This window comes from Dromiciops gliroides, chromosome 4, assembly GCF_019393635.1.
Source record: "Dromiciops gliroides isolate mDroGli1 chromosome 4, mDroGli1.pri, whole genome shotgun sequence".
Classification (NCBI taxonomy): Eukaryota; Metazoa; Chordata; class Mammalia; order Microbiotheria; family Microbiotheriidae; genus Dromiciops; species Dromiciops gliroides.
This window is the reverse complement of record NC_057864.1, coordinates 297,183,106-297,208,685: the sequence shown is the minus strand read 5'-3', so window position 1 is coordinate 297,208,685 and position 25,580 is coordinate 297,183,106. Positions and strand designations below refer to the sequence as shown.

The 25,580-nt window shown below is 33.9% G+C and overlaps 1 protein-coding gene across 5 annotated transcripts in view; it reads right to left on the bottom strand.

The window, feature by feature from the left end:
- MYO6 (myosin VI) overlaps positions 1 to 25,580 on the bottom strand; it is a 217,478-nt gene that overhangs the window by 106,095 nt on the left and 85,803 nt on the right. For all 5 annotated transcript variants that reach the window (XR_006356388.1, XM_044003763.1, XM_044003764.1 and 2 more), the window contains exons 2-4: positions 18,960 to 19,102; positions 8,198 to 8,267; positions 3,658 to 3,731 (exon numbers count right to left, since the gene is read on the bottom strand). Coding sequence is in view for 4 of the 5 variants with exons in the window: in XM_044003763.1 (XP_043859698.1) it covers positions 3,658 to 3,731; positions 8,198 to 8,267; positions 18,960 to 19,076 (261 nt within the window). In the remaining variant the exon portion in view is untranslated. The remainder of the gene's footprint in view (positions 1 to 3,657; positions 3,732 to 8,197; positions 8,268 to 18,959; positions 19,103 to 25,580) is intronic.

Here is a 25,580-nt window from a genome sequence, read left to right as displayed (position 1 = left end):
TCAGGCAAGTGAGGGCATCTTTCCCCTATGACTGGAAGAAAGGATAGTTACAGGGAAGGAGAAGTCAATATACCAGCAAATATGGGAGGGGAGTGTATCCACACTCACACAGATGACTGTGTGTTTTTCTTTTGCTTCTAGTCATGGAAGGGCAAAGTTCAGTAATCCTTAGCAGTAAATTAGAAGTTCAGGAAAGGATACCGAAGGCATTTTCTGGATATAGAAGGGGAAAAGGAATTGATAAGAGTGTTTTCCTAAAGGAGTAAAAGAAAGTTTCAATGGTTTTTACATCTAGTAATGTTGCATAGAGCCTGAGGGAGTGTCCAGTTCCAGGAAAGGTTCAGTCATTTGAAACCTTGTAAAGTACTTAAAGCTGAAAGAATACAGGTGAAGGGTGTCTATCAAATGGACAATGGGTGAAAAATTGTGGTAAACAAATATTACTGTTTTGTGGGAAATGATGAAGGGAATGGATTCAGAGAACCCTGAAAAAAAATTGTATGAACTGATGCAGAATTAAGTGAGCAGAATGAGGAGACCAAGTTATATAATAATTACAACGTAAAGGGAAAAAAAACTTGTAAAGAACTCTGATTAATCCAATCATCAATCATGATACCAAAAGATTGTTGGTGAAGTCTGTTTCCCATCTCTTAGAAGAGAGCAGACAAAATACAGATGCAGAATGAGAAATATATAGACCCTGGAACCCACACTTCTTTAGTACCTGTTCCTGGGGTTCCTCTCTCCCTCTGATTGGAGAAAGTGAAGGGTGGACATCTGATAGTTTCTCCAAGATCCTCCATTTAGGGAGGGCCCCCAAGCCAACTATCTCTTCAATTCCCAACTGGCTGCATTCTTCTAGACTTCATCATCGCCAGAGATGGGTACCCTCCCCCCATCCCTTTTCAGCTTTCTATTTATTGTCTTCCCCAATTAGATTATGAGCTCCCTGAAGAAAAGAACTATCTTCTGCCTTTCCTCATATCCCCGGCACTTAACACAATATCTGGCACAATTTAGGATCTTTAAAGATTTGACTGGGGAGAAATCCTTGGATATCAATTAATTGACCATTCAGACATTGAGGGAACTACAAATGATGACTAAGGAAGAAAGGGGTAGGAGGGGGTAGTTGTTGATTAGCAAAACCAAATACATAAAATGTCAGCTAACATCATACTTGTAAAGCTAAAACTTCCACTACACACATACCAAGACAATTTTCATAAGCAGCATGTCATCATTGAACCATTGATCAAGAACCAAAAATCACTTAGGTTGGCCAAAGAAAAAAACTGCAGAACCATTTTAATGGAAATTATAACCAATACTATACTGATTCTGATACTAATTATCCCCACCATGAAATGCACTAATATTTCAGGACCATATACAATGGAAAGCCGGTGAAAGCTACAGGGCTCAGGTTAATATGTAAACTTAAATGCATTAACAAATTAATAAAGCTACCCTCAGAAATGTTTCTGCAAAAATTATGGCACAAAATGTTCTATTCCAGTAAAATCTTAATTTACTGGAGGAAACTTCTACAACAATTAAAAGCTGCTTCATATAAAATACTTCAACAATATTAAATCAGAAAACAATAATCATGAAAACAAATGACAATTCTCCTTCTTTAACCATGTCCTTTCTACTATTTTTTTCATTTTACCTCAAATATTAATATGAGAATTAATTATGATTACTGGGAATGGAAAGGTTACATCAAAAAGAAAATTAGATAAAAATCTATAAAAGCAACTTTCAGAAAAACAGCTAAAAGGAAAATTCTTAACCAAATAAGGTATAAAGCATATCACAAGAGATAAAAAAAAGATCATTTTCATTACATGAAACTGAAAGATCTCTACATAAAATCAATGAAGCTAAGAAAATGGAAATCTATACCTTACATTCAAAAATAAGCATAAATATAAAGGACCAAGAGAAAAATCTCCCCCAGAAAAAAGGTCAAATGATATGAACAAATAGTTCACAAAGAATAACAAACTATAAAGAATCATAAGAGCTTCCTCAATATCATTCATAAGAGAATCAAAACAACTCTAAGGTTTTGCTTCACCTCTACAAATTGGCAAAGACGAAAAAAAAATTAAAATAGCCAATGATGTAAGCTGTAAGAATACAGCTCGCTAACACACTGCTGGAAGACCTTTGAACTGACCCAGACTTTCTGGAAAGAAATTAAGAATTGTGCTTTAAAAAAATTGACTGACCCAAAGACTCAAAAGAGATCAACGAAAGGTGCCACATGTGCCAAAATTTTCATGGTAAACATTTTTGTGGTACCAAAGAACTGGATACAAAGTGTCCATTGATCAGGGAATGGCTAAACAAACTGTGACATAAACAAATAATGGTATATTTCTATGCTAACAAGAAAGGACAAATACAAATAATTTGTATAAATATGCAAAGGCTTATCTGAACTGAAAAAAAAAACAGAATCAGAAAAAACATATATAAAGCAACTACAAGTAATATGTGTAAATTAAGAAACAATGAAATTAAACTGAATGCTGTGTAATTTTAATGATTGCAAGAAGCTGAGAAAATGTATCCAAAAAAAAAAAAGAAAAGAAAATGTATCACCCTCCTTTTTATACAGAAGTGGGAGACTATAGATGAGTTCCACTACATAAACTTTCAGAAGTGGTAGAAATACTGGTTAGATAAGCTCAACTGCTTTTTTCTTTCTTCTTTAATCCCTGTTACAAGGGAAGGCTCAATGGAGAAGGAAAGAGGGATATATTTGGAAATGAATGTGATGCATTTTAATGTAAAAATTAAAATAATTAATAAAATTAAAATTTTTAAATATGCCTAAGACATTTACTTTGGAAGTGAATAAAGCCTATTTTAAAGTGTATATTAGAGTTGTAACATTTGGTTTTATTAAATATACCTTTTATTTTGTTTTATCCAAAACAACTAAATTTAACCTATAAGTATTATCTTAAAGCTATTATATTTTTCTTGGCATAAGAATGAAAGTCTTCTTTAAGAAGAAAAAAATTAGGCTGCATAACTAAATAATTGAAAGCTAGTAGGTGGCATGTCTTGGTAAAGGCTAGATTAGTCCTGTTTAACAGCTGTCACTGTTTGGGCAGATGGCAAAGACCAAGTGTAATTTAGTCATAATTAAGTAACTACAAATGGCAAATTGATAGCAATATAAAAGATTAAGATGGTCATTTGATCCAGGAGGTGTCAAAGAAGCCATGTGTTTTCTTCGTTCAAAAATAATGAAGAGAAAGAAGCTCATCTTTAGTAACAGCAGAACTTCCAGCAAAGTAATTTATCCACAGCCAGGGCAGTAATTTACTTCTAAGCCCATATACAGAATTAAATCAAATTAATCACTTCATTCAGAATTAAAAGTACAAGAAGACAATGTCTTAGTAATGTATTGGTATACTGGTATATAGAAAGTATTAAATACACGAATCACTACAAATGTACTAACTTCAATTTGAATCATTTTAGTAATAAAATAATGATAAATTTCAATTCCATAAATAAATGTTCCATTAAAATTATTTTTGTAAACAAAAATAAAACTATATGTGATATAAAATAATTCACTTACACATAAAATTCCAAACTATTAGATGCATTTGTAATACTTACATAAATTCTGTCTTTACTATATCGCACTTTGATATTATGGAGGAGAGTGGCTTCATTTAAGTACATCAGTGAGCCTAAAACGGAAAATTTGGAAATTAATTTATCTTAAGAAAAAGAGAATTGAAACTAAATAGTCCTGACCAATACTGAAACTGATTTGTTAACTCTGTTAATCAAACTTTTTTAAATCATGGGGGAGTGTAACTTGATGCAAGAATTGGTTTTCTTTTAAAATAAATAAATAAATGAAAGTTCTCTATTAAGTTATTATTTGCACCATTCATTTTAAAACTAGGCTACATTTTTTTGTCCAAACTAGTGATTTTGTCAGTATAGGAAATTCCTTTCACCAATGGAAAGGAGAGATTTTGCTCTCTTTCAGTCAGTCAACAAGTATTTAAGGGTCAGGAACTTTGGTAAGGGTTGTATAAAGGCCTCTTACATCATTTCATTATGTGTAATGATAAATAGTTGTTGGTTAAAAGTTTAAAAAAATTAATGAAATTAAAATATCACAATAGTGTTTGTGTATTCAAATTCAAATTAGGTTGGGTTATAGAGAGATAATGAAATGGAGAGAGTGCAACAGTTGGAGTCAGGAGAAATGTGAATTGGAATACCATTTCCCATGCTTACTAGCTTTGAGAATAAAGGCAAATCACAATTTCTTTGAGCTTCACTTTCATCATCCATAAAATAAGGATAATATCCATGGTACCTACTTCACAGATTTTTATGAGGTTCAAATGAGAAGGTAGGGACAGTGTTTTACAAACCTTAAAATAGCATATAAATGTCTGCCATTAACAGTAAGTGAATGCCCCCAGTAATTTCTCAACTTCCCTATATACAAAACTGGACTAATTTCCATTCCTGTCCCAAATGCAAACCCACAAACTAGTTCCTGCTCCTAACTTTCCTATTTTTGTTAACGGCACAATCATTTTGCCAGTGTCCCATGTGCAAAAATCCTATATTTATCTCTGATTTTCCCTTCTGTTCTCTTAACCTCCCACATCCAAGTCCTATCAATTTTGCTTCTTGATATGTCTTGCATTTCAGGTAGCAAGATGGTGGAGTAGACAGAGTATTAGTAAAGTCAGGAGGACCTAAGTTCAAATCCAACCTCAGACTTTTACTATCAGTGTGCCCCTGAGCAAGTCACTTAACCCTTTTTGCCTCAGTTTCCTCATCTATAAAATGAGCTGGAGAAGGAAATGGCAAGCCACTCCAGTAAATTTCTTTTACTCTAGTACCTTTGCCAAAAAAAAGTCCAAATGGCGTCACAAAGAATTGGACACAATTGAAATGAGCAATGAGTGTACCCTGAGTTTTCCCACCTACATACCTATATTGAAGCCATTTCCTCTGACTGAAATACCTTCCCATTTCAGCCTGTTGAAATTCTATAAATACTATATCTTCCATGAAGCATTCCCTAATCTTCCTTTCCAGCTCAAAGGAATCTTTTCCTCCTTTGTACATGTTTTTTGGTACTTGCTATAATACACATAGCCTTCTAATATGGTTATATATAGACATGTATTCTCTCCCCTAATCAATTATAAACTCCTTGAGGGCAAGAATTATCTTTGTATATCCCACAACAGAGTACACAGTACATTGCAAATAGCAGGCAATCAAACATTTGTTGAAAGTAATTGCTGAGGGTCAGCATGGCACAATGGATAGAGCACCAAGCCCTGGATTCAGGAGGACCTGAGTTCAAATCTGACCTCAGACACTTAACAATTACTAGCTGTGTGACCCTGGGCAAGTCACTTAACCTCAATTGCCTCACCAAAATTAAAAAAAAAAAGAAAAGAAAGTAATTGCTGAATGAAGTCTTTTTTGGAAAGGAGGCTGAACTATATGACCCCTTCAGCTTCAACCTCCAGTAAGTAGAAATCTATTAATAAGATTAATGACTGATATATAAGCATTCATACATAGATACATATAAGAGAGATGGAGGGAGAATGGGAGAGGGCAGTGGAAAGTGAAAGAGACAGAAACAGAAAATCTATGATTTCACTGATATAGAGACTAGTGAGGAAACTTCTCCTTCAATAATGATCACCAACTGCTCTTCAACTGATTAGAATTGCCTGAGGCATCAAGATGTTAAATGACTTGCCTGGATTCATATAGACAATATGAATGAGAGGTGAGATATGAACCCCAATGTTTCTGACTCTTGAGTTCAACTGTCTATCATCTATACTATACTGTGCACATTTGAGTGTTCATGTGAATCTCACAATTAATATCTTAAAATATCATTTTCTTTGAAGGAATACTACATATGTTTATTATAAAATCACTTCATATTTTAATATTCCTTGATTACTAACAATCAACCAGAATAAACAGAACCATTGTACTAATCTCTATCAGATAAAGTGCTACAGAAAGCCAAAAATCTTCTTTCTTCAAAGCACAGAATTGAAAGCTGTCAAGGAGTTCCAAATGGCGATAAATGTAATTCTATTTCAAAAGAAGGGGTTTTTTTAGACTTTGAAGTACTTTACAGACATCATATACTTATTCATTACAGTATCACATTGAAGCAGATAAGAGGAATTCAGTCTAGTATTCACTCCATGAGGAAGCAGAAAACAAAGCAAATGTATCTCTTGGCAGACAACCAGACAGTCTGGCATCAAACTTGAGACAAAAGATCTAATGAAGTAACAGAGTCATCTTGTCAGCTGTGAAACCTGGGCCTACCCATTGAAAGCATGTTCGTCTTCCTGAAAAGTTTAGAGTGAACCATTTACATAGCCTATGATAGAGTTTCCAAATAGAAATTATAATTATATATGCCACACTTAGCATAAGTTGGTTGTATAGACTGGCTATAATAAAGACAGCTGACAGATATTAAACAGTTACTATACACACAGCATCATAAAAGAGGACATTCACCTACATGGAATACATAGCATAAAGCTACACACTGCTGTCTTGAGATCATAAGTGTAGCATTGTAGGGAACTTTAGAAGTTCAATTTTCTCATTCTAGATAAAAAGTGGACCCAGAGAGGTTAAGTTATTTGCCCAAGGTCACATGCAAAGCTGTGATATGAACCTAGATTCTCTGATTCCAAGTTCAGTACACTTTCCACTAAACAATCAGGGAAATAAAGTAATTATACACAAACACAGGATAAAATAAATAATCATACAGGAGACTTTGACAATGTAAATTAAATCAAAGAAAAATATCTTAACCTCATGTAACCAGTTTGCAATTTATAAGGTGCATGAAGATTTAGAAAATCACATCAAAGCACTGAGTTTATATGAAGCACAAAAGTGAATTCCTTCTCTTGGGTTTTTTTTTGTTTCATTTTTTGTACTGAACTATGATTTCATGGCTGTTGGAAACTACCTCTGTGGAAAGTCTCTCCATTGATACAGATGCAGCTTTATAATCAGTTACCTGAGGTACTGAAAGGTCAACTAATTGTGCCCATAGTCACAGTGCTAAAAGGTATCAGAGAGGGACTGTAAACCATGCCTTAATGATTCCAAGACAAGACCTCTTAGGATTGACTGTCAATCCTAAGTACTCTTAACAAATTTTAAGGGAAGAAAGATTTTTCATTTATTCTTTCTTCTCTATTATTAGTTAAGGTTTCTTCATTCCCCTTTCTTTTTGCTTTTACTTCTTTGCACAAAACATTCTCTGATTAGAACACAACTCACCCTCCTAAATTTATCTCCATATTTTCTCTTATTTCTTGGAAACCGAGTTATTTCCCTCAGTCTTTAAATTTTCTATGCTCAGTCAAATGTGATTTTTATAAAAAGTTAGTGAAACAAAAATATTCTAAGATTTTTGTACACTGTTAATATTAAAAAGATCATGATACAAATACTATGATAATTTTCTAATACAGTTCTTAAGTTCTTACAGAATAATTTTTGACTCATCTTGGGGGAAGAAATCATAACCAGCTGACTAAACACCAAATCATCTTTCCATGCAAATCAAACCATATATAATTGATTTTGTGTTGCATTTCATATGTACAAAATGCTCTGACGTTAATTACTAGTTATTATATAATACAAACTAGATTTATGAGCTGATTTTTATGAAGTTTAATTTTTCCATCTAATTTAGCATTCAAAATTACTGAACTGGGGGCAGCTAGGTGTCAAAGTAGATAAAGCACCAGCCCTGGATTCAGGAGTTCCTAAGTTCAAATGCAGCCTTAGACACTTGACACTTACTGGCTGTGTGACCCTGGGCAAGTCACTTAACCCCCATTGCTCCACAAAAAAAAAAAAAAAAAAAAACCAAAACCAAAATTACTGAACTACAGGTACAACTTTTAAAATATTCACTTTGTTCAAGATAAAATTTCAAAATGACTCAAAATTTAAGTTCAAGTATGGTGAAATATTAACATCCTAAACATTATTACCCAGGATAAAAAGCACAATAACCTAGTAAAAAATAATTGACTACTTTTTGTCAACATCTACTATCTTATTTTATTTTATTGTATATTTTTTCATTATTACTTACAGTTATCTTCCACATCCTTTTTACTATCCTCTTCTGCAGGAAAAACTTGATTTATAAGGGCCAAAAACGTCTACCAAAAAAAAAATTATTTTAGATTTTGAACTACATAAATAAAAGACAACACAAAAAATGACACGCTTTTTCTTTCAATAATAGATTGCTTTGTCTGATACAAAACTTTTTTGTTTAACAAATTAACCAAAGAAATTCAAATATACTATTATTAAATACCAACACTATAATAGAACAGAGGCAAAATAAGGATGTAATTTTTAAGAAAAATCTTCATCAGAACATTATTTAATAATTCACCCCCAAATATAATAAAATATAGAAAATGTAAATATATTTCATTATACATGCAGAAACTATCTTATTTTAAAACAAAGGGGGGAGTAAGAAAGAAAACAAATAACTTAGATATATTAACATCAAATTTTAAAATGCTATCCCTGCAGTTTAGGGGGAAAAAACCTTTTGTTCAAACATTTCTCAGAGTAGATAAAATATGTACCAAAGTATTTGTACCATAAAGCATTACATAGTTCATGGTCAGAGTGAATTTCTGTAATACTTAAATGCTACAGTTGCCATTTTGATAAAAAGATATGATGTGATGAAGAACATTTGATTTCAAATACCAGACCCTGTACGTCTAAAAACAATTACATTTTTATCTAGGCCAATCTCAAATGTTAACATTCAAATTGATGCTTTTCAGAAAACACTGCCTCTTTAGGTACGTTTGGTCAAGGAAAATTCTGTGAACGCATCAGTCAACCATTTTATGTCATGTGAATAATTGCTATGGCTCTATATACATTTGCATGAAGCCAGGAAAAAGTTTCACCTTTCCCATGAGTTTATACTGTGAAATTCCATGTTCCTAGAGTTCTTTGTATAGTTAACCCCCAACTCAAAAGCTTTCCCAAACCCAGATGTTCCAATAGAAACAATGTTATAAATAGTGGTTAGGTTCTCATATCCTTCAAATGCCTGGTTAGCTCCTAATTTAGCTGAAGATTAACATTGAGTGTGCTGATACAACAAATATTTGTTTTTTTAATGTACTATTCTAAACAAAGGTGAGATACAAAATCTAGATAAGATATTCCATAATATTGTATAGATATTCATTATAACAAAGTTATAATCCTACAAGTGTCTCCATTAACCATCTATGTCTATTTAATATCCATCATCATCCTCCTATCACTAATATACCCCTTCAGTTTACCCAACATACCTATTCCACTAAACCCTATACAGATGCACCACACCTAAGCATAAATCCTTTTCTGCAGCTACCTCTTCACTCCCATACTGATTCTTTTTCATCTTCAGTTCTCCCCGACCAATTACTATCTTCTACTAACCCTTTCCCATTGTGCCTTGATACCCCCTCCTATTCCACTGTTAAACACTTCCTTTACCCTTTCCCTTTTCCCTTTACCTTCCCTTCTTAATTGAAAAAGTGGTTTTCATTTTGAATTTTTTCAACATATTGATCAAGTTTGTTCATTTTTCCCCTCTTTTTTGTCTTTAAATAATATCACTTGTTATATAATATGGATTTGGGAGGGGAAATGGAAGGGATACTGGGGATAACTATGATGATGTAAAAAAGGTATCAATAAAAATTTTACATTTAAAAAGTGGCTTCTGAATGTCATGGGAGGATTATGGGCCCCGGTTACCCCAACAATTCTCTGGGGGGTTCAAGGAACTTTTTCCTTGAAACCTCAGGGGTTTTCCCTTGAAATCAAGTAGGCCTCTCCTTGAACTCAATCAAGGACACACACACACACACACACACACACTCACCTAACAGAGATAAGCAGCACAGATCGAACTGAGCATGCTCCAGGACCATCACCCTACATTCCAGTCATCCTGAGCACCTGGATGAGATAATCCAGGAGAAGACCACCTGGAACTGCCCATCAGCAGACTACTTAGACCCATCAGGACAAAGTTGACACCCACCACCAGATCACTCACGAGGGATTCCTCCTACCCCAGCACAACGGGGGGAGACCACCAGCCCCTCACCCAATAAGAGACTCTTACCCACCCCATCTAAATGCTATAAAATGGCACCCCACAAGTTAGCCAGGGAGGAAAGCGTTTTGTTCATGCAAAACCTTCCTCCCAGCCGGTTTCTCTTGTACCCCAATAAACCTGTTCTTTTATTCCTAATTAGGTCTTGTGAGAGAGTGTAATTCTTTACAGAGGAATCCTAAGGACCCACGTGCTTTCTTCTATCGGTTTCTCCCCGATGTCATGTATGAGGATTCTCTGGTAAACTTCACCGAAGTTGTTCCCCTCTTTTCCCACTACCCCTATCTCACAGAACCTATAGGAAGAGTTTTACCAAAGTCCTTGTTTCCTATACCCAAAGACAGGTTCTTGCTCTACATCATCCTCCAATACCACATCTTGCTTTGAATGTTAAGACACCTAACATACTAACTTGAACACTGTCGATGACATGGGCCATGCTTTTCTCTCCCCACCATGATTTGAGCACCTGGGCTCATGGTCTTCTAATCTTCCACTTCTCTTAGAAACTAGCACTACAAAAACAGTCCCTCTCCTCCAGAAACTAAAATTCTCCTAGGCAGAAACAAAATGCAGGCAAATAAGTACATACAACAATATATACAAAGTAGGAGAGGAATACTAAGAGACAGGACAGTCAGGGCAATGGGGACAGATTATGCTATACTAGTGGACCAACTCTTTCTGCTGTCAATCCAACTGCATTTGCATTCTGGACAAGGATTCTTTTATCCATTTGGTTTTTCTTTAGCGGATAGTCAGGCCCAACTCTTAAATAACTAGGAAACTCATTTAGGGGGATTTGAAATTTGTTTGAGGGTCCAAGGCAATTGGCACAGTATTACCTTTTTTTTTCTGCAGGGCAAGGAGGGTTAAGTGACTTGCCCAGGGTTACACAGCTAGTAAGTGTCAAGTGTCTGAGGCCATATTTGAACTCAGGTCCTCCTGAATCCAGGGTTGGTGCTTTATAAACTGTGCCATCCAGCTGCCCCCCAACTGGCACAGTATTACTAAAGGAGATAGATAATGAAGTGGATAGAGTTCTGGGCTCAGAGTCAAGATCTGAATTCAAATATGGCCTCAGACACTTACTAGCTGTGTGGCCCAAGGCCAATCTCTTAACCACTATCACCCTCAACATCCTCATTTGTAGGGAAGGGAAGGGAAGGAAGGAGAAAAATCTACAACACAAAATCCTATAAAAACAAATGCTGAAAACTATCTTTACATATAACTGGAAAAAATAAAATACTTTTAAGATTAACAAAATAAAATAAAATAAATCTTCATTTGAAAAATGGGGCTAACCACACCTATTTTACAGGATTGTTATGGAGATCAAAGGGGACAATATATGCAAAGTGCTTTTCAAATCTTAAAACACTTATATATCTGTAAACTAAAGCATCTAAAGAACCTTGCCACCTAAAATAAATCTTTCTTCCATTTGAATTCTGAAACAGGCATTCTCCATGACAGAATTACAAACACCTTCAACAATTATATCACCTTGTTTAATTCCTTGTCTGCTATCAATAGAGGGTGAAAATTCTCTCTGTTGTAACATTTTTCAAGGAATCTTGAAAATTTATATAATTTTGACATTTGCATGAGAGACACCTTGTCAGAATAGAGCCTTCAAGGTGGCATTATGATGGACTGAATCAAGTTTATTTTTATATTCAACAAAAAATAAGCCCATGGAATGTGATTTTTCTCTGTAACTTTCCATCAATTTTGCAACACTAAAAATGTGGTCAGATGTAGACCATCACTTGTGAAAATATTCCTGTTCCCTTCTCATACTTTTAACAAGTATATCTTCAATGTATGTATAGATTATTGTCCTAAAATGTTTTTTGTATGGTAAAACAGACATGTACTATGTCACCTTCACCTACCGGCTTTCCTGCTCCCTTAAAGTCCCTAAAACCCCATATTTGACAGAAAGCCTTTCACAACCCCTCTTACTTCATGTCTTCCCTTTGTTAATTATTTCCTAGTCATCCTATATATAACTTGTTTGTATATGTGTTTGTTTGTTGTCTCTCCCATTAAACCATGAGCTCTGTTAGGGCAGGGAGCTGTCTTTTGCATTTCTCTTATCTCCAGCACATAGCACAATGCTTTGGCACATGGGCACCAAATAAATTTCTACTGATTGATTGACATTCTCCCAGTAGTTTTTTTAGTAGTAATAACATGATTTTTTTTCCCTCAAGCACCAGGTATTCTCCTTTTTCAGATATCTTGAAAATGGACTCCTCCCTCAAAACTGTACACCCAGCATGGGTCTCTCTGCATGATTCACCTAGTCTAATTGATCTTTCCCATCTTAGTTTTCTTTAGTGCCATATCCAGTTCTCTGCACAGACCACTGGAAACTATGATTTTAAAAGTCCAAATGTGGTATTTTCGCTATTATTCTCAATGAAAAGAATTTGGTTTTTTTTTAATTTTTATATATCTTTTCCCTTCTTTCAATGTGTTATCGTCCATTCAGCTTCATTCTTAAATATTCTCAGGGAGATTTTATTAGTTGGCTCTTGTCAAACTTTCCATAAGCTTATTTTTACTTCAGTTGCATCTTTCTGTTTTATGAGGCAATACTGCTCATAATTTTTCACCATTTTCTCCTGTAAAATATTAAAAATGTCTTGATGTTCCAAATCAGTGCTGCCCTTGCCGACCATCTCTCTGTGTTTAACAAGGAGGTCAAATGTTTATGGACTTATTCATTTTCCAATAGTTAAGTGGTCAAAGTATATTAACCAAAAGTTCTTGGAGGAAGAGTTGCAAAGTATTAATAGCCACATGAATAAATGTTCCAAATCATGAGTAATAAGGGAAATATAAATCAAAATAACCCTGAGGTTTTAACTCATACACTGCAAATTGATAAAAATGATCCCAAAATGGCAACACTAACTGCTGAAGAGGTTGTGGAATGACAGGCACAACAATTCCTTGTTGGTGTAGCTGTGAAATGGTACAGCCATTTTGGAAAGCAATTTGGAATTATGCAAAGTGACCAAAATGTCCATAACCTTTGAACCAGAGATTATGGGCTTATATCCCAGTGAAGCCACAGATAAGAAGAAATTTCCCATCAACACCAAAATATTTGTATCAGCACTTTTTTTTGTGACAGCTAAGAACTGGAACTCAACTGAAGAGATATGAGAGGACACCCCCTCAACCTACACCCTAGTGGAAGGAGAAAGTGCACAGGATTTATACACTGCTCATGTTTTCAGGCTTTTTTAATGCATTAAATAGGTTTTTATGATTTTCCCCTCTCAAAAAATATCATTTGTTATATGGGATGACTCTCTGGGAGGGGGGAGGAGAAAGAATACTTGGATAACCATGATAATATAAGAAACAGAAGACAGCAATAAAAACTTATTTAAAAAAACATGTTTACTGGCTGAGACTCCTCATTATACTGAATGACTTATATGAGTTAAATTTAATTAGTAAATGGTGATAGTCTGTATCAATATGTTTTTACTCATTTCCCATTTTTGTACATCAACAGCTTGTTTTAAGAGGTTAGACTAAAGTAACCTCAATTCTATTCCACAATTCTTATTTTACTATTTTTCATATCATAGTATGACAGGATCATATTTAAAGCACTGGAAGAACCAAAAGAGGTCAAGTCCAACCCACTCATTTTACTGACGATGAAACTGAGACCTGGGGAAGTTATATGATTTGCCCAAGATTATGTAGGTAGCATATGTAAAGAAGCTAGACTTTCTATTTCTGCTTCGATAATATCAAGTCATTGGCCTGACTATACAATGACAATTGATTGGAATCATATTTCATTTTATTGTATTATTTGGTATATGCCATGTCTAGGACCTCCTCATTTTTTCTCAAAGAAAGGATTAATGAATGGTGTATAGGGATGAGGCTCCCATACAGTCAACAAACCTTAGGCTTCTGTCAATTCTTATTCTGGAGCAATAGTTTCCAACATATTTTTCATCTTCATCCCCCTGTGCTGATCTATAAAGTCACTACTGAGTATTACATATACTAATTAAATTTGGAGTATTATCAACTTCTTTATAAAGTTTCTCTACCTCTTTATCCTATTTATCTTCAACAAATATTGGCACATATGCTGACATAGCAATATCTTGTCAAATGCTTATCATAAGCATTGCACTATGAGATGAACAATTGTCCCATGAAATTGTTTCTTATGCCCTTGGTCACAATAAAACCAACCCAATTAATGCTTTTATTTGCTTCTCCTCGAAGAAACTGAAAGCCAGTTTTCACTTATCTTCAAGTTAGAAAACATGTCAAGTATATTGAGGGGCAGCTAGATGGCACAGTGGATAAAGCACCGGTCCTGGATTCAGGAGGACCTGAGTTCAAATCTGGCCTTAGACACTTGACACTTATTAGCTGTGTGACCTTGGGCATGTCACTTAACCCTCATTGCCCGCCCCAAAAAAGTATATTGAACTGAAAAAATATATAGAAAGCATTTGTAAAAATTATTCTATTTTAAAATCAGAGTTCCTGCCTCAGATGACAAATATTACCCCACCACAACAGTAAGAGTGGATTCATACACAGTAGAGGTTTAATGAATATTTACTGAATATAGCTGGATACTTTTAAATAATTTTAGAACAATATAAGATACTTCAGTGATTTACATATAATTATAATTGTGCCTCTTTATATAAAAACATAGACATAAAGAAGAAAATTAAAGTTCTAATAACTGACAGCATAATATGAATGCTAAAGATTATTCTTCTAGTCTGCTTGCATTATAATTGAACTAAGGAAAGTAATTAAGACAGTTTCATTATGACTAGTTTTTCGTTTTGTTTTTTTAAATTGCAGGTTTTTGATCCCTACCAAGTCAGGCTGGAAAAAAAGGGTTAAGATCACTTAATTAAGCCCAATGTTATATTTCTGTTTGGAAAAAAAAATCTAATGGAAATAACATTGAATTTGGAGTAAAAACAAACCCAGTTCCACAAGTTTTTGCCTGTGTGAACTTGGACAACTCAACTGTATGCTTCAGTTTCCTCATCTATATAATGAAGCTGTCAGAAGGGATCATCTCTTGGGTACCCTTCCTAGATCTATGATCAATATGCAACAAATCTATGATTCTACAAAATAAAGACACAGGGGCCCTGAATAGGCTTCCTCAAAGTCACACAGCAAAGTAGTGACAAAATATAAGGGCTAGAACCCAGGATATGTTCTTTCTGTTATGCCACACTGTAGCAGCAGCAAGGCTCTGCTAACAAGAGATTTTTGTAGCACTTGGACAAGATTTTTTTCTACTCCCTCCTAAAAAAAATTAATTACCACTCCCTAATGAGCAATAGCATAAAGTAAACATCCCAGATCATGATGAAAATGGAGTAGAAGGGCAAACTACTGGCTGGGTATACAGAAGAGGGTAAAGATTAAAGAAAAGGAAGGAAATGCCCAGTGATGGAAATAAAGAGGAGTACCTTGAACAATCCTTTTAGAGCACATGTTTACACAGAAAGATGTATCTCAAATCATTTGTCATATACTCCCTTAAGGAATGAACTGAGTATATAATACCATTTTAACAACTGCCCTGTGAGAACAATGTTAATAGAAATCACAGAGATAACATAGAGGGTGGAAGTCTCAGAAATCAGGTCTTCACCCTTCCACAGCCAGAAGGGCACAGTTCCATAATACAAATAAAGAACTGGATCATTCTAAAAATATGAACATATTTTGCAGTAATTCAGAAAGTGACTACCTAGCCTACAAATTATCAGATTAAGTCCTCCACATATGTAATTTATTTTTCTGCCTATCTATTGCAGAGGATCAGGGCTTTAATCAGAGAAAAAGATGGGATATAAGGAATGGACTGTGATTTCATTAACACCAGACACTCCCAATGAGGAAACTTTTTCTATTAATGAAGACTGTCACTTTTTTGCCACTTACGGTCTCAGTGAGTTATGTGAAGCATGGGGTAACTTGCCCAGATCAACACAGCTGGTATGTGTCAGACATAGTACATGTACCCTGGTTTTCCTGGCTCCAAGGCAATTTTATCAATAAGAGCATATTCTCTCAAATACATAAAAGTAAATTAAAACTAGATTCAATTAATTTTGTCACTTGTTATAGCACAAATGAAAGGCTTATACTAAAAGACAACTTTTGAGGTCTTATTATTGGTGGATCTCAATTATTCATATTAGTTTCCATTTCAGTACAATGAATAATTTAAAAGTGGATAAATATGTATTTGCCTAAACATATCTGGCAAAACTGCAAACCTACAGATTAAGGTTTCTGCTTGTTTAATAGGTAAATTTTTTGTTTTTTGTATAGTCAGAGTTACAAAATTAGAGATGTCATAATTTGACTAAGGAAACAAATGTTTTGAGGAGACAATGTCCATTCTTTTTTCAAAAGTCTTAATTAAATTTTGGATTTAATGCTCTAGTTTCAATATAATAATGAAATATATAAATTTAGCTTAGTTTTCTTTCATTTGGAATAACTCTATCATATAAACATGAACTTTTTATGGAAAGTAGCATGTTCTACTGAAAATAACATGATACCTGAAGTGTAAAGACAAAGATCAGATCCCAGCTCCACCGCTTACTCTGTATATGACTTAAGCTTTCTGAGATTTGGTTTTCTTACCTATAAAATGGGATGGCTACCTTCACAGAGTTGTTGGGGGAAAAGTGCTTTGTAAACTTTAAAGAGAAAAGAAGTGTGAAGTATCATCTGTATCCAAGCTCCTTGAGGACAAGAACTTTTACTTTTGACATCGCATTTCTGGTGCCTCACACATAGTAGATACTTAGCAAACACTGATTGACTGATGGAAGAACTAAGGAGGTTTCCACACAAAGTGTCTTTTATAGTCATTAAATCACAAATATGAACTAAAAAAAAAGTAAAATCCATGAGCAAAAATCAATCATTGTATTTTAAACAGTGATTTTTTTATTTTATTTTATTTTTTTGGTGAGGCAATTGGGGTTAAGTGACTTGCCCAGGGTCACACAGCTAGTAAGTGTTAAGTGTCTGAGGCCGGATTTGAACTCAGGTACTCCTGACTCCAGGGCTGGTGCTCTATCCACTTCGCCACCTAGCTGCCCCTAAACAGTGATTTTGATACGACATTCTACATCTTCATGTAGCAAAATACACTGAAATCTAGATGCATAAACCTAATTTTTTTCTTTAGTTTATATTTTTTAAGACCTTCTTCTCTCTGTGGCTCCTTCATCTTATGCATATATGTGATTCCTTTAGTTGCCTGATGGTATAGTAGAAAGTACTGGGCCTGGAATCAAAGAATCTAGGTGTCAGTCTTCCTCTGCTACCTTTGTGACCTTAAGAGCAAATTAATCTTTCTGGTCCTCAGTTTCTTAATCAGTAAAATAAAGAATTGGACTAGAACACACAGAAAGTTCTTTCCAGATATAAATCTACAATTTCTTATCTTTTGATTTCTGAGAGGAAAAATTATTTTCTGAAAACGACCATCTTTTCTCAATTCTGGCTTCATAAAATTGGCATCTATGGTGCCACTATAGATGTGCATTTAATTTTGTAGGTTGTTTACAGTAACAGAGTATTTTTCTTCATGAGAAAATGTCCCCATGAGACATATGCCTTGTTTTTGTTAGGTTCCCAAAAGGAAAGCAATCATACTACACTGTATTAATTATGTTATTAGACTATAAATAATCCAACACACAATTACAAATTCTAAACTAAGTAGAACTAATTAAACAAAAATTTAACTCCCAAACAACTGTTTTAAGGCAAAGATTCATTAAACTGAAAATTTGGAAGTTCTATCACAAAGAAAACAACTAAAAATTTCTATTTATAATAAAGATCTTATTTGTAACTGCCAGTTCCCAGTCTCTCCCTTTTTCCAACTCCTAATTTGTAATACTGTCTAGAGCAAAAATGATTTTAAGGTTTAAAGATATATGATATAAATATAAAACTATCATGCACTTTTATTCTTTAATAAAAAGGGTAAAGTTTAAATTAACATGGAGAGGGTAGAGTTAATATACAAACAGCCTTCAATTAATACAAGTATCCTACTAATAAAAGGAATTGAATAATAAAACCATAAATTCATTCTTACGAAAAGAAATTTGAAACTTAAAGAATCTAGAGGGAATTCCATTCCACTAATTTCAAATAATAAGAAACTGCAAAGGAAAAAGAAAGCTTTGATATAAAATTTTAAGACAGTGCCTGATACTGAACAGTATTTTCATGGAGTATTTTATAATATATTATATAATATATTGTAACATTATTATATTATTATATTACTATAATATGTAATATATTTTAGTATATTAATATTTTCAATATGCATGTTAATCATTACAGTATCTAAAAGTTTGTTTTCCTTATGAATGTTTTTTACACTTTTGCTAAACACATTAGTATGGTTCTACTAATTCTAGAAGCTCTAATTATTCTAAGAAAAATACATCTTTGATTTTATAATAGAAGTCAAAAGAAAAATACATTTACTTAATTAAAATTTACTTCCCAAGAAATCTTCCTGAAATGCATCTCTTTCATTAAAAGAAAGAAACCTTTGCAGAAATCAGACTCTTTTAACTATCTAAGGAATTATCATCATCTATTTTTAGAAGCTCACCTTCCCTTTTTGGTTTAAAGGTTCAATTGTTAAACTGTCTGGACCAATATCCACAATATTGCCCATCTGAAATCCTTCTGTGGGATGTGGAGCCCAAACGGGCTTTCCATCTTCCATTTTTTTGAGGATCTATCCACAGTTTCCTGTAAAGAAAAAAAGGTACATTTTAAAGATTTTTTTCCAAATAAGACAATATACACTACTTAAAGGGAAATTTGAATTCTTCAGAGATGTCTGCAGGTAATTTTCAAAGACATAATAAAAATGGGAAGTGTTTCAATTTTTAACTCTTCTTCTATTTATGTTACCTTGGAAAGAGAGTTACTTAAGTTTCTTCAACTGTAGAGATAACTGCATATCTACTTCCCAAAATTGTTTTAAGTAAACTCCGTAAACTCTAAAATGATACGTCAATGTTATTATTCAACCCCTGACCTTTAAAAAGCCTCCCATTTCTCTAGAGTTTTATCACACCTTGTTACTGTGGCACAATCTGCCAATTTTTGCCTTCATCCCTTCATCGAAGAGAAGATACAGACTACACAGAGAGGTAGCAAGGTTCTTCTTCAAAATGAAAGAAATATCTCAATTTTAAACCTCCAAGAGAGGATAAAGCAAAGAGAAAATTACTTATTAGGGCAGGTAAGTACAGTTTCTGCCTATTTCCAAACCATTCAGCCTGCACTCTGACCATCATTTCTCAGCCTATTCCCATAGGAACCTAGATTATGCCTCTGGGCCCCTAGGCCCTGATAAGTGATCTTTCTCTTATCTTGATCATAACAAGGCCTCTACATCACGTCCTGGCCCTTCTAAACCATGCTATCTTCTTCCTTCCAGCTGTCCTTTATGTGTTATCATCATCCAATGGAATGTGAGCTCCCTGAAGACAAAGGTTATTTTGCTTGATTATATTTGTATACCCAATGCTTAGAATGGTGTCAAGCACATAGTAAGTGCTTGATAAATGTAGTTTTTTTAATTCACTCTTTTAGTCAAAGAAGAGCAAAAGATGAAGTAAAACTGATAAAGGTAAAACAATAAAATTTCAAGAACAAAAACTACAACACAAGACAAATTGCAGAGAAAAATTAAATTTAATTATTTCAATAAAACTGGCGATCTACACTAATATGTGTAATTTCCAACTTATTAATAAGTTATAGGATCACAAATCTAAAGCCATAAGGGATGTTAGAGAGACCAGCAATCAATCAAAAAGTAGAGTACAGAATAAAGAACAATGGCTCTTGAAGTCAAAAGACCTAGGTTTAAAATTCTAACTTTATTACACTTATTACCTATCAAATCTCAGGCAAGTCACTTCCAGCTCCCTGGGTTTCAGTTTTCTTGAATATAAAATGAAGGAGTTGGGGAAATTGGTTGGGGAACGGTTGAACAAGTTGTGGTATATGAATGTAGTGATAGTATTGTGCTATAAGAAATGAAGAGATGGCAGATTTCTGAAAAACTTGAACAGATGCTGAGCCAAGTAAGCAGAACCAGGAGAACACGATACATAGTAACAGCAACATTGTGCAATGATAACTATGCTAGACTTAGTTCTTCTCAGCAACATGACGATCCAAAATCATTCCAAAAGATTCATGATGGAAAATGATCTCCACATCCAGAAAAAGAACTCTGGAGACTGAATGATTAAAAGCATATTATTTTCACCTTTTGGGTTTTTTTTTTCTTTCTTGTGGTTTTTCCCTTTTGTTTTGATTTTGCTTTCACAACATGACTAATGTGGAAATATGTTTAACATGATTGCTTATACATAATCTATATCAGATTGCTGTCTTGGGGAAGGGGGAGAGAAGAGAGAAAGGGAGAAAAATTTGGAACTCAAACTCTTACAAAAATGGATGATGAAAACAATCTTTACATGTAATTGGGGGGGAATAAAATAATAAAAATACTGGTTCTCTTTCTACTTTTCTTTTTCCGATCCTCCTCTGGTATTTTCTGTCATCTTTTCCTTTATCATTTCCTTCATCTTCTACCTAAACACAGTCGATCTCAAAGAATCTCTCCTCAGGCCTATGTCATTTCCAACTCTCCCAAATCAGCTCTTCTACCTGACATGACTTGTTAATGGGATCATCAAGCTTCTAGTCATCTATGCTCAATCATATTTCACCTTCCTTCACTCTCCATATCCAGCTTTCAAAATCTATAGATTCTCTATCCCTAGTATCTCTTACCATTAGTCCTGCTCCCTACTTTCTATTTCTACAGTTAGCACTGAAATTTAAGTCTTAATTTTCTCTTCCCTGGACTATGGGGGTGTTAAAAGTTTTATTGTTATCTTTTGCTTTTATATAGCCATGATTTCCAAATGTGTCCCTCCTTCCTCTCCTCTTCAGAGAACCCTCCCCTTCATTCCTTGAAAGAATTCAAAAGAAAAATGTAATTCAGCAAAATTACCCCAAGTCTGACAGTATAACATATCCCCAAAGTCTTATGACTTTTGGAGCACTCTGTATAACAGAATGTTCTACTATCAGTTCCCTACTTCTACAGCAGAGGTACATTTTCTTCTTTCATCTTTCATGTCAAGTTTAATCATAACTACAGTATTTTGACTTGGGTCTTTTGTCCTTTGAAAACTGATGGGTAGATAAGATTTCACTATGTAGAAATGGTGTGGACTTTAGTCATTATAAATGCTATATTCTAATTTTGTTTGTATCAGTCCATATAAGTTTTTCCATGATTTTATATGTTTTCTCTTTATATTTATTATTTCTTACACTTGTATGCCACAATTTGTTTAGTCATTCCCCAATGAAAGGGCATCTATTGTTTCCAATTCTTTGTTATAAAAATGTTTCGTGACTAAACTATTATAATGGCTCCCTAACCAGTCTCCACATGCCTTAATCCATATTGTATATCATGACTAGATTAAATTTATTATCAATGTATCAAACAAGCAAGTATTTCTTCATCTACTGTGTGCCAGCACTAGGGATACAAAGATAAAAAAAAAGAAATATTCCCTGTCCTCAAGCAGTTTATATTCTAAGTAATGCAAATCACTCAGCTATTAAAAATTTATCACATTATTCACCACAAAAGGCCAGACACTTCATTTTGTTCAAATATTTTATTTTCTAATTCATGGGGGGAAATTTAACATAATTTCTTTTAATTTTGAGTTTCAAATTCTCTCTCTCCCTGCCCCCTCATTGAGAACTCAAGCAATCCAATATAGTTTATACATGTGCAATCATGAAGAACATATTTCTATATTAGTTATGCTGTGAAAGAAAACACAGACAAGAAAAAAATACAAGAAAAATAGAGTAAAAAAAAGTATGCTTCAATTTGCATTGAGATTACAGCAGTTCTTTCTCTGGAAGTCGATAGCATTTTTCACCCTAAGTCCTTTGGGACTGTTTTAGATCATTGTATTGCTGAGAATAGCTAAGTCATCATAAATATTGCTATTATTGTGTACAGTGTTCTGGTTCTGCTTACTTTACTCTCCATCAGTTCATATAAGTTTTTTCCAGCTTTTTCTGATAGCATCCTGCTCATTTCTTATCTATCACAATCATATACCACTTGTTCAGCCATTCCCCAATTGATGGACATCCCCTCAATTTCCAATTCCTTGCCACCACAAAAAAAAAGCGGCTATAAATATTTTTGTACATATAAGTACTTTTCCCTTTTTGAAATCTCTTTGAGATACTGGCATAGTAGTACTATTGTTGGGTCAAAGGATATGCACAGTTTTATAGCTTTTTAGTACAAACACTTTAAACTAGCAATTGAAGGGCTTCTGACAATTTCTAGCCAAAATAGTAAATTCCATATTCCCCAAACAAGTCCTATGCTTTCCCACTTCTATAATTTTGTTCATATAAGTTCTTCTTCTTGAAATAGGCTCTCATCCTCTATTTTTTCCTGTTGAAATCTTACCTAGCCTTCAAATCTCCCACTAAAATGCTATATTCTATGAAATCATACCTGACTGATCTATGCCTCACTGCCTTGCCATTACCCCCAAATAAGTCAGAAAATGATCTCTGTTTTGTTTTGCTTTAGTTTTCAACATTTGTTTTTATATCTAGTTTCAAATTGTCTTCCCCCTCCAAGATAGCAAGCAATCTGATATAGGTTATATATGTACAATCACATTAAACCTATTTCTGCATTAGTCATGCTGTGAAAGAAGAATCAGAGCAAAAAGGAAAAACTTCAAAAAAACAGATGAGCAAAACAAAAAAAAACTAGAAATAGTATGTTTAATCTGCATCTAGATTCCACAGATTTTTTTTCTGGATTTGGAGAACATTTTCCATCATGAGTCCTTTGGAACTATCTTAGACCACTGTATTGCTGAGAAGAGTCAAGTCTATCACAGTTGATCAACACACAATGTTGTTGATACTGTGTACAATGTTCTCCTGGTTATTCTCATCTCACTCAGAGAAACCTTCCAGGTTTCTCTGAACTCCTCCTGCTCATCATTTCTTACAGCACAATAGTATTTCATTACATTCATATACCACAACTTGTTCAGCCATTCCCCAATTAATGATCTCTTTTTGCTGGGAACACTTTGCATATATGATAACACAGTTATCTAATATTGTCCTTATTTTCATCCTTCACTCTCCTACTAAACTGTAACCCCTCAAACTCAGGGACTTTTATTTTTATCTTAGTATCTTCCTCAGCTGTAGCACACAGTTTTATACAAAAAAACTTTAAAAATTACTACTCACATGTTTTTGAAGTGTATGTAGCTCAAGTTTATTATAACTTGATTCATATAATGTATTTTCAATGTGTTATGGGAGTAAACTACAAAAGAAGTCAAACAGTATGGTAGAAAACCTGATGTTATAGCTGCTTGCCAAACAGAGAATGATCCAGTAAAATTCCAGGAAATGGCATCTGCCACCCATAGGCATAGATTCTAGTATGAAAAAGTCCTTTACTTTAGAATTTATAAGTAACATTGGAGATGTTGTTCGAGCACCAGAATTTATGACTAGGATTTGCCTCTTGCAGAGTTTAACTCAGCATGTATGTAAATGGGAAGCTGGTTGTAGCCTGCCAGATCATAAAGAGATTCTCCTTGGTTTCTCAGTGGGAGCTTGAGCCAATAGACTAAAAAATAACTCTGGACCTTATTGCCATGGGTAGCTCTCACACAAGGGTTTCATACAAAATGAAAATCAAAACTCCATAACCTAATTCTACCAGGTCTTCCAAAACAAACAAAAAAATACAAATATGATATTCATTGAAACATTTTAAAAGAGTACATTTTTAAAGAACATTTTTCCAAACAGTAAAAGGCTATCCACTATGAAAGGGACACCCTGTATGCCAACATAACAAAAAATACCAAGAAACTTCATAAAAATTTTTGATATTTAGAAATTTAAGCAATTGGGGGGACCTGGATTATCTAACTAGTTTTAACAGTGTTGAAGCTTCAATAAAACTGCCAGTGGTGGAGAAAGAAATGGTAACATAAAGGTGATATGAAATAAGCATACTAAAATATACCATTAAAAAGTAGTTTGTGGAAATAAGCAGCTAGGCACCAATATAAAGTCCAGAAAAAAATTATTGTAACAGGAGACCACAAGGTAAATCTCCATTTTAAAGAAACTAAAAGCATGAATATAGGTGGCTTAAATAAAATATGAGAAAATAAGTTTTCAGTTGAGACTATATAAACACACAAAGAATCCACTATCTTTTTTTTCAACTTAAAGTTCTAAATGAATGCATATTCACAAGTATGTAAATTCATTCTGTGATTACATTGCTTCGCTTCTCCATGGGTTGATATGTGTGTGCATGTGTGTATATATCTGTGTGTATAAAAATATATAGATACACACATATACATCTATTCACATTTACACATATGTGCATTTATACACATAAACATACACATATATATGAAATCAACAGGAAAAAAATCCCAAAACCTTCCTTAAGTAATACTTTGTACCTATTCCCCTCTGAAATGTTTGTGTAGAGGTTGCTGGAGAAAAAAAAGATAATAATAAATTATGAAGCCAATAGTCGAAATTATAGATAAAATCAAGAGGTATTCGATAATGGTAATGGAAATTCAACTAAAGGCTGTAAACTTTATTTCCTTTACTATTTCTCATCTTATGACTATTTGATATATTCTGTAAAAAATATTTTGTTTGGAATATTTCCTCAACCAGTCTTTACAATTGTTTGCACTAAGCTGAATGCACAAATAGTGCTCAAACATGTCACAGATCAAGCATACAATACCCTGGAATATACCATCTACAGATGGATTGCCCCAACTACTTTTCTCCACCATATGCCTACTTATACTAAGAGTTGATAAGGAAGGATTTGGGAACAAAACCCAGCTCTGCTATGTACTACACCTTGGCCAATTCATTTAACCTGGAACCCAGTTTTTAAATGATGAGGAGGAGGAGGAGGAGGAGGAGAAGAAGAATAACAAAGTTTTAGACTCAATGTCCTCTAAGATTTCCTAGAGCTTTCAATCTATGATTTTAAGTCTTTAAGGAAAATCTACTCCAGCTGCTCCTAGCATTGCAATCTCTTTTACAATATTCTGATAGATTGATT